Raw genomic sequence first — 14494 nt, forward strand, 5'->3', positions numbered from 1 at the left:
TCTCACCTTGTTCTAATGCCTGTTTCTCAATTATTTTGCCTGAAGTTTCCTGGAGAATGAGGGCGAGGGGAGACCTGGAGTGGGAGACCTGGGTGTGGATTACTGTAGCACTAAGGCAAAACAGGATTCCTGCGGAATAGCCAAGTGCACATCAAGGCACCTCCAACTCCAGTGCCTTTTCCCGGTCCATGTCCTGCTCCACCCAACCTTCAATCAGGGAACACAAACAACGCGAAGTTTGCCAAAAGAATTCGAGTATCAGTGAGATGTTCTGGCCAGGGTACAGGAGGGATGAGTGAGGCAGAAACTATCAAAGAAAACTCATTTCCCCACACCCAAGAAGGAGCTGGATGACCCAGGTACAGATATAATTTTGAGATGGGAAAATTAAGGGATTTTAAAGAAACAGTTCCAGCCTCAACAAGAAGCTAGAGAATGTGGTGCTCAGTGAGGGGTTATCCTACTTGGAGGCCCAGCTGGTCTCCCAGGTTCAGCCAAATACGGAAATCTCAGATCCTCAGATGTCATGTGGGGTGGGGCAGGGAAGTCTCACATGTCTTCAGCCCTGCACAAGGCCAGGAGGGCTGACTGGCAATCCCCTTTCACTGCATCCTGCAGACAAGGGAATTCAGTGTTAGAAAGATCCACCACCACTATGGCCCAAGTGCTCTCTCCCCTCCTTTGGGCTGGTCCATCACAGTTCATCCGGGAGGGAAGGGTCCTCCCGGGAGCTCAGAGTCCTGCACTACATTAACCAAAGACTCCTGGGGTTTCTTTTTTTTTTTAAGATGGAGTCTTGCCCTGTCGCCCAGGCAGGAGTGCAGTGGCACGATCTTGGCTCACTGCAACCTCTGCCTTCTGGGTTCAAGCGACTCTCCTGCCTCAGCCTCCTGAGTAGCTGGGATTACAGGTGCACGCCACCATGCCTGGCTAATTTTTGTATTTTTAGTAGAGACGGGGTTTCACCATGTCGGTCAGGCTGGTCTTGAACTCCTGACCTCGTGATCCGCCCACCTCAGCCTCCCAAAGTGCTGGGATTACAGGCATGAGCCACTGTGCCTGGCTAACTACTGGGTTTTCTATGGGGCAAGAATATGCTCAGCTGTGTGCAGGGAGTGAGGGTGGAGGTGAGGAGTGAAGGCCTGAGGCTCCAGGCTAAGAAGTAGCCAAGTTTCACCTGGAGGGAAGAGTAGAGGGACTTCCCAAATTTCTTCTTGAACTCAGCTCTGATACTCAGAAGGTCAGTCTCACATCGAGAGATAAGGATGCGAATCAGGACTTGGTAATTGGGCTCAGTTTCCTAGTAGGGGAAGAAAGAGATGGGGGTAGTTAGTGAGAGTCTCACTGAGAGTAGGGGTTGAATGGCTTGGAGGGTTATTGTAGGAAGGGGAGGCAAGGTGGGAGTCAAGGGATAAGAGTGTACATTATACATTATCTCGGGACAAAAGTTATGTTTGTCCATCCTCATGGAAGATGACACAGCAGGAAAGATCAGTCTCTGTGGGGGCAGCTTGAGTATTTATTTCTTTCCACATGTCTTTCCTGCCCCTACCATTAGCTTAGAGCTGTGTACCTCCAGAATTTGGTGGTGAGCAGCTCCAAAGATAGGTACACCAGGAAGGCTAGAAAAGATTTGGTGCATATAAAGACTGCCAGCATGAAAACCAGGAAAACTGCTTTTAACTTTCAAGTTAGTGAATATCCAAGGAGGATATACCTGCCCTATCCCTAAACTGAGCTGATGGGGCTCTGATAGGGATCAAGGTTGTGTGACTTCTAGTTCTGATTCCAACCCAATAGGGCCATCTCACAGCCCCATCTCTGCATATTAGTTTCTCTGGTTGGACCCTTAGGCTGAAACATTGCTATCTTCCTCCTGTACATGCAGCAGGCCTGTTTTTTGGCTAAAGAAAGTAATGAAAGGTTCAGTTTAGAAATAACAGGCCAGGCACAGTGGCTCATGCTTGTAATCCCAGCACTTTGGGAGGACGAGGCGCGTGGATCATCTGAGGTCAGGAGTTCGAGACCAGCCTGACCAAAATGGTGAAACCCCATCTCTACTAAAAATACAAAAATAAGCCGGGCATGGTGGTGGGTGCCTGAAATCCCAGCTACTTGGGAGGCTGAGGCAGGAGAATTGCTTGAACCCAGGAGGCAGAGGTTGCAGTGAGCCGAGATCGCGCCACTGCACTCCAGCCTGGGCAAGAAGAGCAAAACTCCGTCTCAAAAAAAAAAAAAAAAAAGGAAAGAAAGAAAGAAAGAAAAAAGAAATAACAGGCCAGGTGTGGTGGCTCATGCCTGTAATCCCAGAATTTTGGGAGGCCAAGGCAAGCAGATCATTTATGGTCAGGAGTTCGAGACCAGCCTGACCAACATGGTGAAACCCCGTCTCTATTAAAACTACAAAAATTAGCCAGGTGTGCTGGTGGGCGCCTATAATCCCAGCTACTGAGGAGGGTGAGGTAGGAGAATTGCTTGAACCTGGGAGGCGGACATTGCAGTAAGCTGAGATCACACCACTGCACTCCAGCCTGGGACAGAGCAAGACTCCGTCTCAAAAAAAAAAAAAAAAAGAAAAAAAAGAAAGAAAAGAAAAGAAATAACACAGGTACAAGTCATCAAAATCCTGAAGTATAATTGATTATACTAAGTAATGTGTTGTTATGAGAGATTTTTAAATAAAAACTTTTAATTGTAAAATTCCTGTTTTTTTTTTTTCTGTGCACCAGTGTTGTCATCAATTCCTAATATCCTCATTTTCAGAGTTTCCTGAGTCACTTTACTCACAAGACTCTTCCCAGAACTGCCTACAACACATACTTAGGGCATCCCAATAGATCATAAACTCCTTTGACAAAACAAAAGAAAATGAAGTAAAACAGGATGCTCCAATTCATTTAGACTCATTACCTAATTGTCAGTGGACCTAATGTCTACTTCATTTTAACTTTTATGCATCATTAGTTTTGTATTGTCATAAAGATTGCCAATTGCTCCCCAGTATCCATTCTTCTCTTCTTCCAACGCTTGTTACTCTAAAGTTACAGAATTGGGCAAGAGTCACTCATTAACTGAATACTCTCATTGTTGTACAAGTATTCTTTTTTCTTGCTCTGTCGCCCAGAGTGGAAATGCAGTGGCGTGAATTCAGCTCACTGCAACCTCCCCCTCCCAGGTTCAAGCAAGTCTCCTGCCTCAGCCTCCCAAGCAGCTGGGACTATAGCGTGTGCCAAACGCCCAGCTAATTTTTTTATTTTTAGTACAGGTGGGGTTTTACCATGTTGGCCAGGCTGGTCTCAAACTCCTGACCTCAAGTGATCTGCTCGCTTCAGCCTCCGAAAGTGCTGGGATTACAGGTGTAAGCCACCGCACCTAGCCTTAAATATATATATATATAGTTTGTTTGTTTAGATGGAGTCTCACTCTGTTACCCAGGCTGGGGTGCAGTGGTGCGATCTCAGGTCACTGTAACCTCTGCCTCCCAGGTTCAAGCAATTCTCCTATCTCAGCCTCCCAAGTAGCTGGAAATACAGGTGCACACCACCACACCTAGCTAATTTTTGTATATTTAGTAGAGACGGAGTTTCACCATGTTGGTCAGGCTGGTCTCGAACTCCTGACCTCGGGTGATTCACCTGCCTTGGCCTCCCAAAGTGCTGGGATTACAGGCATGAGCCACCATGCCTGGCCTAATTATAATACTTAATCGTATACCTGGCATTGCATATGGCCCTAGGATCTTCACCAGGAACATTAATTTTTACTACAGATTGGTGTAAATTTGTTCTGAATCAGCCATTGCTGATTTTCTGAAGGTTGTTTTTCTGAATAAATATTCTTCACAATTTATGTTTTCATATATCTACATATCTCTCATAAAATAATAATACAGGCTGGACACGGTGGCTCACGCCTGTAATCCCAGCACTTTGGAAGACTGAGGCTGGTGGATCACCTGAGGCCAGGAGTTTGAGACCAGCCTGGTCAACATGGTGAAACCCTGTCTCTACTAAAAATACAAAAATTAGCCGGGCGTGGTGGCGGGCGCCTGTAATCTCAGCTACTCGGGAGGCTGAGGCAGGAGAATTGCTGGAACCCAGGAGGCAGAGGTTGCAGTGAGCCAAGATCGCGCCATTGCACTCCAGCCTGGGTGACAGAGCAAGCCTGCATGTTAAAAAAGAAAAAAAAAAAGTTTGCCACCAGCGTGGCCAACATGGTGAAACCCTGTTTCTACTAAAAACAAAAAAATTAGCAGGATGTGGTGGCGGGCAACTATAGTTCCAGCTACTTGGGAGGGTGAGGCAGGAGAATTGCTTGAACCCAGGAGGTGGAGGTTGCAGTGAGCCAAGATCGTGCCACTGCACTCCAGCCTAGCGACAGAGTGAGACTCCATCTCAAAGGAAAAAAAAAAAAAAGAAGAAGAAGGCCGGGCGCCTTGGCTCAGGCCTGTAATCCCAGCACTTTGGGAGGCTGAGGCGTGTGGATCACGAGATCAGGAGTTAAGGACCAGCCTGACCAACATGGTGAAACTCCGTCTCTACTAAAAACACAAAAATTAGCTAGGCATGGTGGTGAGCGCCTGTAATCCCAGCTACTCGGGAGGCTGAGGCAGAGGAATCTCTTGAACTCGGGAGGCGGAGGTTGCAATGAGCCGAGATCGCGCCACTGCACTCCAGCCTGGTCGACACAGTGAGACTCGATCTAAAAAAATAAAAATAAAAATAAATAAAAAGAATAATACAGATGTATCATGATTTTTTCCTTATTTATTTATTTTATATTTGTTTGTTTATTTATTTATTATTATTATTTCTTTTTTAGAGATGGAGCATCACTCTGTTGCCCAGGCTGGAGTGCAGTGGCGCGATCTCGGCTCACTGCAAGCTCCGCCTCCTGGGTTCAAGCCATTCTCCTGCCTTAGCCTCCAGAGTAGCTGGGACTACAGGCGCCCGCCACCACGCCTGGCTAATTTCTGTATTTTCAGTAGAGACAGGGTTTTACCTTGTTAGCCGGGATGGTCTCGATCTCCTGACCTCGTGATCTGCCCGCCTCGGCCTCCCAAAGTGCTGAGATTACAGGCGTGAGCCACCGCGCCTGGCCTGTTTATTTTTTTTGAGGCAGGTCTCACTTTGTCACCCAGACTGGAGCGCAGTGGCGTCATCTCGGCTTACCGCAACCTCTGCCTCCCAGGCTCGAGATTCTCCTGCTTCAGCCTCCCAAGTAGCTGAGATTACAGGCGCTCACCACTACCCCCTGGCTAATTTTTGTATTTTTAGTAGAGATGGGGTTTCACCATGTTGGCCAGGCTGGTCTTGAACTCCTGGCCTCAAATAATCCACCCGCCTCAGCCTACCAAAGTCCTGGGATTACAGGCATGCGCCACAGCGCCCAGCCCGGGTTTTTCCTTTTTAGAAACAATTCAGAATTAGCCAGATATGGTGGCCTACGCCTGTAATCCCAGCTACTTAGGACACAGAGGCCAGAGAATCACTTGAACCCAGAAGGTGAAGGTTGCAGTGAGCTGAGATCACGCCACTGCACTCCAGCCTAGGCAACAGAGCCAGACTCTATCTCAAAAAAAAAAATTTTTTTTCAGAAAAATGGGCCTATGTTATTTTCTGACTACCACTTCTTTTTTTCTTTTTTTGAGACAGGGTCTTGCTCTGTTACCCAGGCTGAAGTGCAGTGGAGTAATCACAGCTCACTGTAACTTCTAATTCATGGGCTCAAGCAATCCTCCCACCACATCCTCCTGAGTAGTTGGGACTAGAGGCAGGTGCCACCATGCCTGGCAAATTTTCTTCTTATTTTTGTAGAGACGAGGTCTTGCTATGTCGCCTAAGTTGGTCTTGAACTCCTGACCTCAAGCGATCCTCCCACCTTAGCTTCCCAAAGTGCTAAGATTACAGGTGTGAGCCACCATGCTTGGCCCCTGACTACTACTTCTAAGATAAATCTTTCATCTACACTCAAGAGTGTGGGTCTTGTAATCCAAATACACTACAAAATCATCTACTGCTGGGATAGTTTGTATTTATGACAGGAATTTGGACAGATAAGTACAACTCTTCAAATGAATCTTAGTGTTGACTCATTGTAATAATACAGGCTTTATTGGGCAAGTATAATAATCTACTGTCAAGATAGAAATCTCTAGATGACAGAACAATTGCTTATATTTACTAACTTTTGGGCAATCATCAACATGGCATGATGGCTTCTCAACCAGTCTACAGAAAGCTATTCCATCTGCCAAAATGATAACTACTTTTTTAGTCTGACTGTGTCACCCAGGCTGGAGTGCAGTGGCATGATCTCAGTTCACTACAACCTCCGCCTCCCAGGTTCAAGCAATTCTCCTGCCTCAGACTCCCAAGTAGCTGGAATTACAGGTGCCTGCCACCATGCCTGGCTGATTTTTGTATTTTTAGTAGAGACAGGGTTTCACCACATTGGCCAGGCTGGTCTCAAACTCCTGACCTCAAGTGATCCATCCACCTTGGCCTCCCAAAGTGCTGGGATTATAGGTGTGAGCCACTGCGCCCTTCCTGAACTTTTTATTTATAGATTTTGGGGGACAGTTCTACTAATAGGAGACCTAATTCAATCAACAGAATAACTGGATTCTATTGGTGGAAGCACTCAAGCCACAGTCAGCAGTTTAAGTATGGATAATATGGGCTGGGCGCAGTGGCTCACGCCTGTAATCCTAGCACTTCAGGAGGCCGAGACAGGTTGATGACCTGAGGTCAGGAGTTTGAGACCAGCCTGACCAACATGGTGAAACCGCATCTGCTAAAAATACAAAAAATTAGGATAATGTGATGGCGGGCGCCTGTAATCCCAGCTATTTGGGAGGCTGAGGCAGGAAAATCGCTTGAATCCAGGAGGCGGAGGTTGCCATGAGCCGAGATTGTGCCACTGCACTCCAGCCTCCAACCTGGGCAACAAGAGTGAAACTCCATCTCAAAAAAAAAAAAAAAAGTATGGATAATGTGGAACAAAATCTGACCAGCGTGGAGAAAGGGGGCCTTGGGTGCCAAGAGCACTTATCGTATAGCTGACAAGGATGGTCAATATCTTACATTGTGAAGTGTTGTATAGGGAGACTGTATAACTTACTAGCTACGTGACCTCAAGCAAGGTACTTAACTTCTCTGGGCTTCAGTTTTTTCATCTATAAGATACGAATGGATATGGTTGTGAGGATTAATTGAAATATGTGTGCCCTGCTCAGGATAGGCTGTGGCACACAATCAGCACCTGCAAAATGCCAGCCCTTGTCATTATTCTTGCTAGTGTTATCACCATCACTCTGGCAACAACTAAGCCTGCACAAGGCACTGTCTTACGGAGCAGATTCATATCTCTGTTTGGCCACCTAGACATTAACAAGGCCAAAATGTTAGTTTCAGGGCCCCTGGGAGCCAACTAAGTTAGTTCTCACCACAGCTCATTCCTCCACCCCTGTGTAAGCCCTGGTGTGTAAGCCCTGGGAAGGAGAGCGGCTTGAGGTTTAGACGGTGTATATAGGATGGTTACATAAGTAGCAAGCTGAGACTTCCTCTCTCCTCCCCAGTTTCTGTTCTGGGGAGGGAAATGAGTGCCCCTCTCACCTGGAGGGCTTGATGAAGTTTGTCAGCAAAGTACAGCGGTGTGTTCTTGATCACCGAAGCTGGAAACAAAGATGGAAGGATGGAGGTTCACAACTAGGACCACAATCTCCCATCCCAAGAGAGACTTACTTCACAAATCCTGAGCAGGCCCCTACCTAGGCCGAGCAGAGCCACCTGGGCATCTCCATGGAAACGGTTCTGGACAGCCTCCTCCAGCTCTTGCCCAGTGCTCCGCTGGTACTGATCAAACACTTGTGTGTGTAGGAGGCAGTTAGAAAGATGGATGGGGGATTAATTATCTCTGGAAAGGATGGGCCCTCCCCACCTTCCTCAGCCCAAACTGATCATTAGAGCAAGCTAGGGGGACAAGAAGGCTTGTGTGTACCTCGGATGAGGTGTTCAGGATTTCGCTGGGTGAAGACTGGGACCCATGCTTCCTCTCTGCTAGGTCCTTCTGCCCACTGCAGTGCCTAGGAGGGAGGAATGAGTCAGGGAGGAGTCAATCAGGATCATTGGTTGGGGCCTAGGGAGCCATGGGTATGACGTTCCAGAATCTATCATCATCATGATGGAAATGGGATTGAGGGTGGAAAAGGATTTTTTTTTTTTTTTTTTTGAGAAGGACTCTCATTCTGTCACCCGGGCTGGAGTGCAATGGTGTGATCCCAGCTCACCACAACCTCTGCCTCCCAGGTTCAAGTGATTCTCCAGGCTCAGCCTCCTGAGTAGCTGGGATTACAGGCACTCACCATCATGCCTGGCTAATTTTTGTATTTTTAGTAGAGACAGGGTTTCACCATGTTGGCTAGGCTGGTTTCGAACTCCTGACCTCAAGTGATCCACCTGTCTCGGCCTCCCAAATTGTTGGGATTATAGGTGTGAGCCACCACAACCAGCCAGAAAGTTTATTTTAACCCGTAAACTAGGTTTGTGTGTGTGCGTGTGTGTGTGTGTGTGTGTGTGTGAGAGAGAGAGAGCGAGAGAGATGGGGTCTCTCTCTGTCACCCAGGCTGGAGTGCAGTGGCATGACCAGGGCTTACCTCAGCCTCAACTTCCCAGGCTTAAGCGATCCTCTCACCTCAGCCTCCTAGCTAGCTGGAACTACAGGTGCAGCTAATTTTTAAAAATATTTTGTGGAGACAGAGTCTCACTATGTTGCCTAGGCTGGTCTTGGACTCCTGGGCTCAAGTGATCCTCTTGTTTCAGCCTCCCAAAGTGCTGGGATTACAGGTATAAGCCACCATGCCTGGCCTACTAGTTGTTTTTATTTATGCTTTTTTATTTTATGTTTTTTATTTTTTAAGAAAGAAATAGGGCTAAGAGAGGGCTCTGCCCTTACAGCCTCACAGCTCTATTCACTGATTTGGAAAAATCCTGGTACCCGAGGATTAAATAATCCCCAAAAGGTCTGAGGAGGCTTTCTGCCCCCAAATGCTCATGAGAGGAGAATATGTCAGTTGATGAGCTCAGGAGTCAGAGGCTAGATGAGTGAAAAGGCTTCAGCAATGACGCTACCTGACACCTCCTGCCCCTACCACATAACTGAGAACTCCCTCTCCAAGGCAGGGATGGGTTTGCGGGAAAAATGGGCACGTAGGTCACCGGCTCTAAGATACGGTGGAGGAAGGCATCTTATGTGCATGGCGGCTGTGCACACTCCTAAACCCACTGCTCACCTGGACATCTTGTTCTGCCAGATTATAGTCAATGATTCCAGAGTAGCTGTCACGGCCCCCCTAGGAGGAGAAACTGTTCTTAGAGGGCTCTTTGAAGGGCACCTTTTTATCTTCAGACGAACAAGCGAAGGCTGGTCTCCCCTAAAGCCCTCTCTTGTCCATTACAGGACAGCAATGCTCCCTGCTCCAGCGTGTCTCCTTGCCTGGTGAACGTGACTCCCTTCCTTGCAGGTCAGTCCTCCTCACCTTGGCCAGGGCCAAGAGCAGGTCCTGCAAGATGCCACTGGTCTCAGATGTGATGTCATCCACAGCCTCCACCTGGAAATCTGGGGTGGGGTGAGGAGCTCTCTGAATCCTCCTGAGTTTTCCTAGTGTAGATATCCCCAGGACCTGCCAAATGCCTGACCCGCTATACCCTGCCAGCCCTGCTAGCCCCTGCTTGGAGTAGCTTGATGGCTGCTAATTCCCAGGATGTAAGGCGCAAGTACCATCACGGCCACTCTAAAAACATCTCTAAGTTGTGAGGTGTGCAGTGGCTTCATCACCAAGCACCAACCTGCTGGGCAGGAGGCAACCATTATTAGAGTTGGGGCCAGGCAGTGAAGAAGAGCTAGGGAAACCCGTAGGGAAACACAAGATGGTTAGGACCTGGCACCCTCATTGGAGGTAAGGAAAAATGATATGAGAGGTGGGATATGAGGAAGGAAACGAGCAGGAAAGGGAGAAAAGGAAAGAGAAAAGGGAAACAGATGCAAGAAGGAAGGAAGGTAGGAGAGGGATTAAGAACATAGGCCACGGCCAGGGCGGTGGCTCATGCCTGTAATCCCAGCACTTTCAGAGGCTGAGGCAGGAGATGGCTTGAGCCCAGAAGTTCGAGACCAGCCTGGACAACACAGCGAAACCCCATCTCTACAAAAAATACAAAATTCAGCTGGGCATGGTGGTGGCACACCTGTAGTCCCAGCTACTTAGGAGGCTGAGGTGGGGGGATTGATTGAGCCCAGGAGGGTCAAGGCTGCAGTGAGCCATGATGACATCACTGCACAGCCTAGGCTACAGGGCAAGACCTTGTCTCAAAAGAAGAACATAGGCCAAGATTAGACATCAAAGGAAAATTGGGGAAAGCAAGAAAAAGAGGTAGGGGTTGGGGGAAGGGGTGGTAAAATGAGGATGGGAAAAAACCACAAATTAGTGGGTGAGACACTTGTAGCCAAGCAAGGCCAGCCATCAGGGACATGAAAGGTGACACCCATGACTCAGAGGGCAGATTCCCACCTTTCCCTCAGGCTGCAGCATGGCTGGGTTCAGCTTGGAATGTGGTGTGATGGCAGGGATGGCAAGGGGCTGGGAAGGTGACATGAGTACCTTTGGGACTGTCACTTTGGAATCTGCCTTGGAGCTCCAGATTAAGATGGTTAATCATTGCTTCTCTCTCTTTATTTATGTGTGTGTGTGTGTGTGTGTGTGTGTGTGTGAGAGAGAGAGAGAGAGAGAGAGACATGCTCTCACTCCTGTCACCCAGGCTGGTGTGCAGTGGCAGTGGCACGATCTCAGCTCACTGCAGCCTCAACTTCCCAAGCTGGGGTGATCCTCCCACCTCAAACTCCTGAGTAGCTGGGACCACAGGCGCACACCACCATGACCAGCTGGTTTTTTTGAATTTTTAGCACAGATGGGGTTTTCCTTTGTTGCCTGTGACTGGTCTTGAACTCCTGGGCTCAAGTGACCTGCCCACCTCAGCCTCCCAAAGTGTTGGGGTGACAGGCATGAGTCACCGTGCCTGGCCTGCTTCTCTTTTTTTAATGATCACATCTGGGTCTCTCCCCTGAGAGACTGAGGCACTGGTGGGGGCAAGAGGAAAGACCCCAAGGGAATAGAACTTAGGCAGCCAGGTTGCCAGATAGCTCACCTATGGGGAGTACAGGAGAGGAGCGGCCTGTCCTACAGCCCCTTCTCCAGCATCTGGGACCTCTCCCTCTGTATTCTTACTGTGTTTGTAGACTGCCAGGCACTCCTGCAGCTGGGGTGGGGTTCGAGTGGCAAGAATTTCAATGGCCACGTCCACAGCAGAATCTGAGGCCTACAAGAAATTGGGAGTCTACTCTCAGACTGGCCGTGTCATTAGGATGGCAGACAGAGGGGCAGACGCTGGCTGCTTCTCCTTCTAAGGAACAATATGGGACGATGAGAGGGGGACTCTCGTCTTGCAAAAGCAAGGCTGATAGCCTTCTCCCTTCCCCAGACACCCCAGCAAGTCTCCCCTCCTGCTACCTTCAGAGCTGTCCTCAATTCCTGGGCGTCAAACTGGGCTGTGGGCTGCAGCAGAGCCATCACAATCCTCTCCAGGTTGCCAGAAAGTGCTGCCTGTAGAGACTTCATCAGGTCCTACAATAAATGGTCCTCACAGCAGAGGGACGGGGGTGAGGGGAAGGGCCCCAGAAGTGTGGGGAGGTTTGGGAAGATTTGGCTGATTTTCATCTCAGGCCCTGTTTAGCCAGGAAGCAGTGGCTGGCCTCAGCGGCTGTTGCTGTCTCTCGAGTCCTCCAGGGGGTTCTCACCCCAGTCCACTGCTGTGGGAGGTCAGCATGGCCTCACCTGTTGGGTGCGCTCCTGGAAGCTTCGTGAGATGAGCTGCCTTTGCTCTCTGCTCCGGTTGGTCAGCACGTCCACAATGGCACTGCGGTCCACGCCTGAACCGAGACGAGGGCTGTGCTGTGAGCAGGGTCTTTACATAGTGGGATGTTCCTACTCCTTGGAGGAGGGAAGGAGCTCCAGGAGAGGGCTGGGAAGGAAAGGAGCAGGGGCTATATCACCCCCACTTCCATTTTATCTCAAAAGAAGTTGCAAATAAAATGTCAAAACAGACCCAGACCAAGGCAAAGGTGGCCTGGTGTGGTGGTTAAAAAAAAATATGACTTGGGGGGATCGGCTGACCTAGATGAGAATACCACCTCCGTCATGAGCTGAGTGACCTTGGGGAAGCCTCTTAATCTCCCTGAGCCCCAGTTTCCTCATCTGGAAAATGGAAATAATAAGCCTTGCCTCACAGGGGTGTTGTGAGAATGGGTTTGACACACCTACTGTGGCGCCTGACATACAAGAATGAAGGCGTTCCACAAACATTTCTCCAACATCACTAGTTCCTCCTTCCTGGCTCCTCCTTGGTCTACAGATTGGCTCTAAAAGGCAGTCTCAAGTGCCGGGGGAAAGGGGCTCACCTTGGCCAGTAATGGCCCTCAGTAGCCTCTGCGCATCCTTGTCCACGCTGAAGTTCAAGAAGGTCCTGAGGGTGCCCAGGGTCCCCCACGCTGCAGTCTGTGGGAGCACAGGGTGGTCGGCAAGGGCCAGGGCCAGGCTGCCTACCCCTCCTCAGCATAACCTCAGGGCCTGTCCTCCACTTTCCTGCCTCCCATCCTCTCACAGCCCGAGCTGAGATACTAAAAGTGATCTCTAAAATCCCAACAGCCCCTACCTTGCTGGCCAGGCCCAGGTGGCTGAGGATCTCCTGGGTGAGGGACGGTGCCATCTTCCCGCCAGTCACAGACATGGTGCTACTGGTTGCCCTGGGGAAGGAAACAGGAGCCCACAGAGCTGAATTTCCTGGCCCTTCAGGGACTCCTTATGACCCCCACGAGACCCTGGACCCTGGGTTCCAGTCACCTGTTCCTTTCCTTGCTGCAGAAAAAAAGATCAACCTGCTTAGGCTTGGAGCCAGAAATGGAGCTGAAATCATGAGGTAAGAGGGGAGCCCCCACCTTCCCCACCTCTCCCCGCTCCTTTAGGAAGTGGGGATTGATGCGGGATGCTCCTGGACCAGGCACCAACCCTCCCTGATGCCAGGGTCAGCACCAAAGCTCCTCAGGCCTTGGTACGCGGTAGATGCCTCCCTTCTGAGGTCTATGGCCCTCCTTCCTGGGCCTGGCTGGGGTCTCCTGGGCAGTGCAGGGGAGCTGAGGTGAGGTGGCAGGATTAACCACGCAGAGTGGGAGACAACTCGAAATAGCATCTTCCCCCACCTGCAGCCCCAGCTGACAAGCAACCCTCAATTCCTGCCTGTACAGCTGCCTACCTGCTCAGCGGCACAGGAGCACAGGCTGGAATCTCTAGGTCAGCAGGTGCAATCTCTTAGCTGATGTGAGCAAGAGTTCTTGCAAGTACGTGGATGCCTGGACAGAAAGGAGGCACTCTCATGTTGGAAAAGGAAAACTCATTTTTCCCTCCCCCAAGCAATCAACAAGACCTCCTGGCATGGGGCCGTGGGCCCAGAACTTACTCAGAGGTGCCAGAGGTGAGGTGGGTGTCGTTGTTGTGGCCTGGTAGCTTGCCTGTGTGAGCACCGGCTCCGGTGTGGCCTGGTAGAGGAAAGTGGGGGCGTGTGCAGCCTAGGCTGAACAGCCAGTCAGATGACCTCTCTTAGGGACGAACCCAGCAGTTGTCTGACTCTGGCCCCTCCCAGACGTGGGAGAGGACCGGGCTGTACAGAGTCCCACATGCAGACACCTTCCTGCCCAGCATCTCTTCTCCCAGGAACTGGGCCTCAATCCATGTGAGTGAACTCCACTCAGCCTCTCAGCGGCTCAGCCTCAAACACAGGAGGCTTTTATGCACTGCCTTCCCTGTGGGTCCAGGTGGGACCACAGAGACCTAGTCTCAAAGTCGCCCCAGCTTCTGACCTGGCTCTGCCTCTGTCTCCAGCTCCCTCGGGGGCAGGTCAGACAGGCTGCAGGCTGATTTCAAGGCTGATAGGGAAAAACCTGTTGGGGCACATACCAGCAGGGCACCCCAGCCTGCACCCCAGAGGGGGTCCCAGCCCAGAAACTCCCTTGACTGCTGCCTTACTAGAGCCAGCTGACCTAGGTGGAGAGTGCCCAGGGATTATGTATATCTGTGGAGAAGGAAGGGCACAAGTATTTGGGAGTGGAAGCTGATGAACAGAGTCAAGAGAGAAAAATGCAAAGGGTGTTACCTTCAGAGGGAAGCTCTTCGCTCCCAAAAGGCAACAGGGAGATGGGGGAGGCTCCCTTGCCTGGTTTCTTAGATTGCTTCTGTTGCCTTTTGGCAGCCTGGGCCCTGTGGCTGTTTTAGCTGCAGGTGATGCAACCCCAGCAGCTGGACTTGAGGCTGTCTCTGCAGAGAGCAGCAGGTGAACAGCCCTGCGGAGCCCCCGCCCCGCCATGCAGCAACTGCTCCAGCCTCACAGCT

General features: G+C 50.2%; 1 protein-coding gene across 1 annotated transcript; it reads right to left on the reverse strand.

The window, feature by feature from the left end:
* Positions 1–237: 237 nt before the first annotated feature.
* Positions 238–13653, reverse strand: ANXA9 (annexin A9). The gene is made up of 14 exons (XM_004026612.5): positions 13566–13653; positions 13362–13458; positions 12765–12855; positions 12511–12607; positions 11888–11982; positions 11564–11677; positions 11282–11372; positions 9539–9618; positions 9293–9352; positions 8002–8086; positions 7772–7867; positions 7617–7675; positions 1178–1300; positions 238–612 (listed from the first exon to the last, which is right to left on the reverse strand). Exons 3-14 carry the CDS (start codon positions 12837–12839, stop codon positions 550–552), a joined length of 1038 nt encoding a protein of 345 aa, XP_004026661.1. The 5' UTR covers positions 12840–12855; positions 13362–13458; positions 13566–13653; the 3' UTR covers positions 238–549.
* Positions 13654–14494: the final 841 nt, after the last annotated feature.

This window comes from Gorilla gorilla, chromosome 1, assembly GCF_029281585.2.
Source record: "Gorilla gorilla gorilla isolate KB3781 chromosome 1, NHGRI_mGorGor1-v2.1_pri, whole genome shotgun sequence".
NCBI lineage: Eukaryota > Metazoa > Chordata > Mammalia > Primates > Hominidae > Gorilla > Gorilla gorilla.

What these genes read in the sequence shown, in the direction of transcription:
- ANXA9 (XM_004026612.5), bottom strand. Translation starts at nt 12,839, where the DNA reads ATGTCTGTGACTGGCGGGAAGATGGCACCGTCCCTCACCCAGGAGATC. An exon ending in ACCTGGGCCTGGCCAGCAAG is followed by an intron (nt 12,608 to 12,764) that starts GTAGGGGCTGTT and finishes GTGCTCCCACAG; the next exon opens with ACTGCAGCGTGGGGGACCCT. An exon ending in TGCTCTTGGCCCTGGCCAAG is followed by an intron (nt 9,353 to 9,538) that starts GTGAGGAGGACT and finishes TTCTCCTCCTAG; the next exon opens with GGGGGCCGTGACAGCTACTC.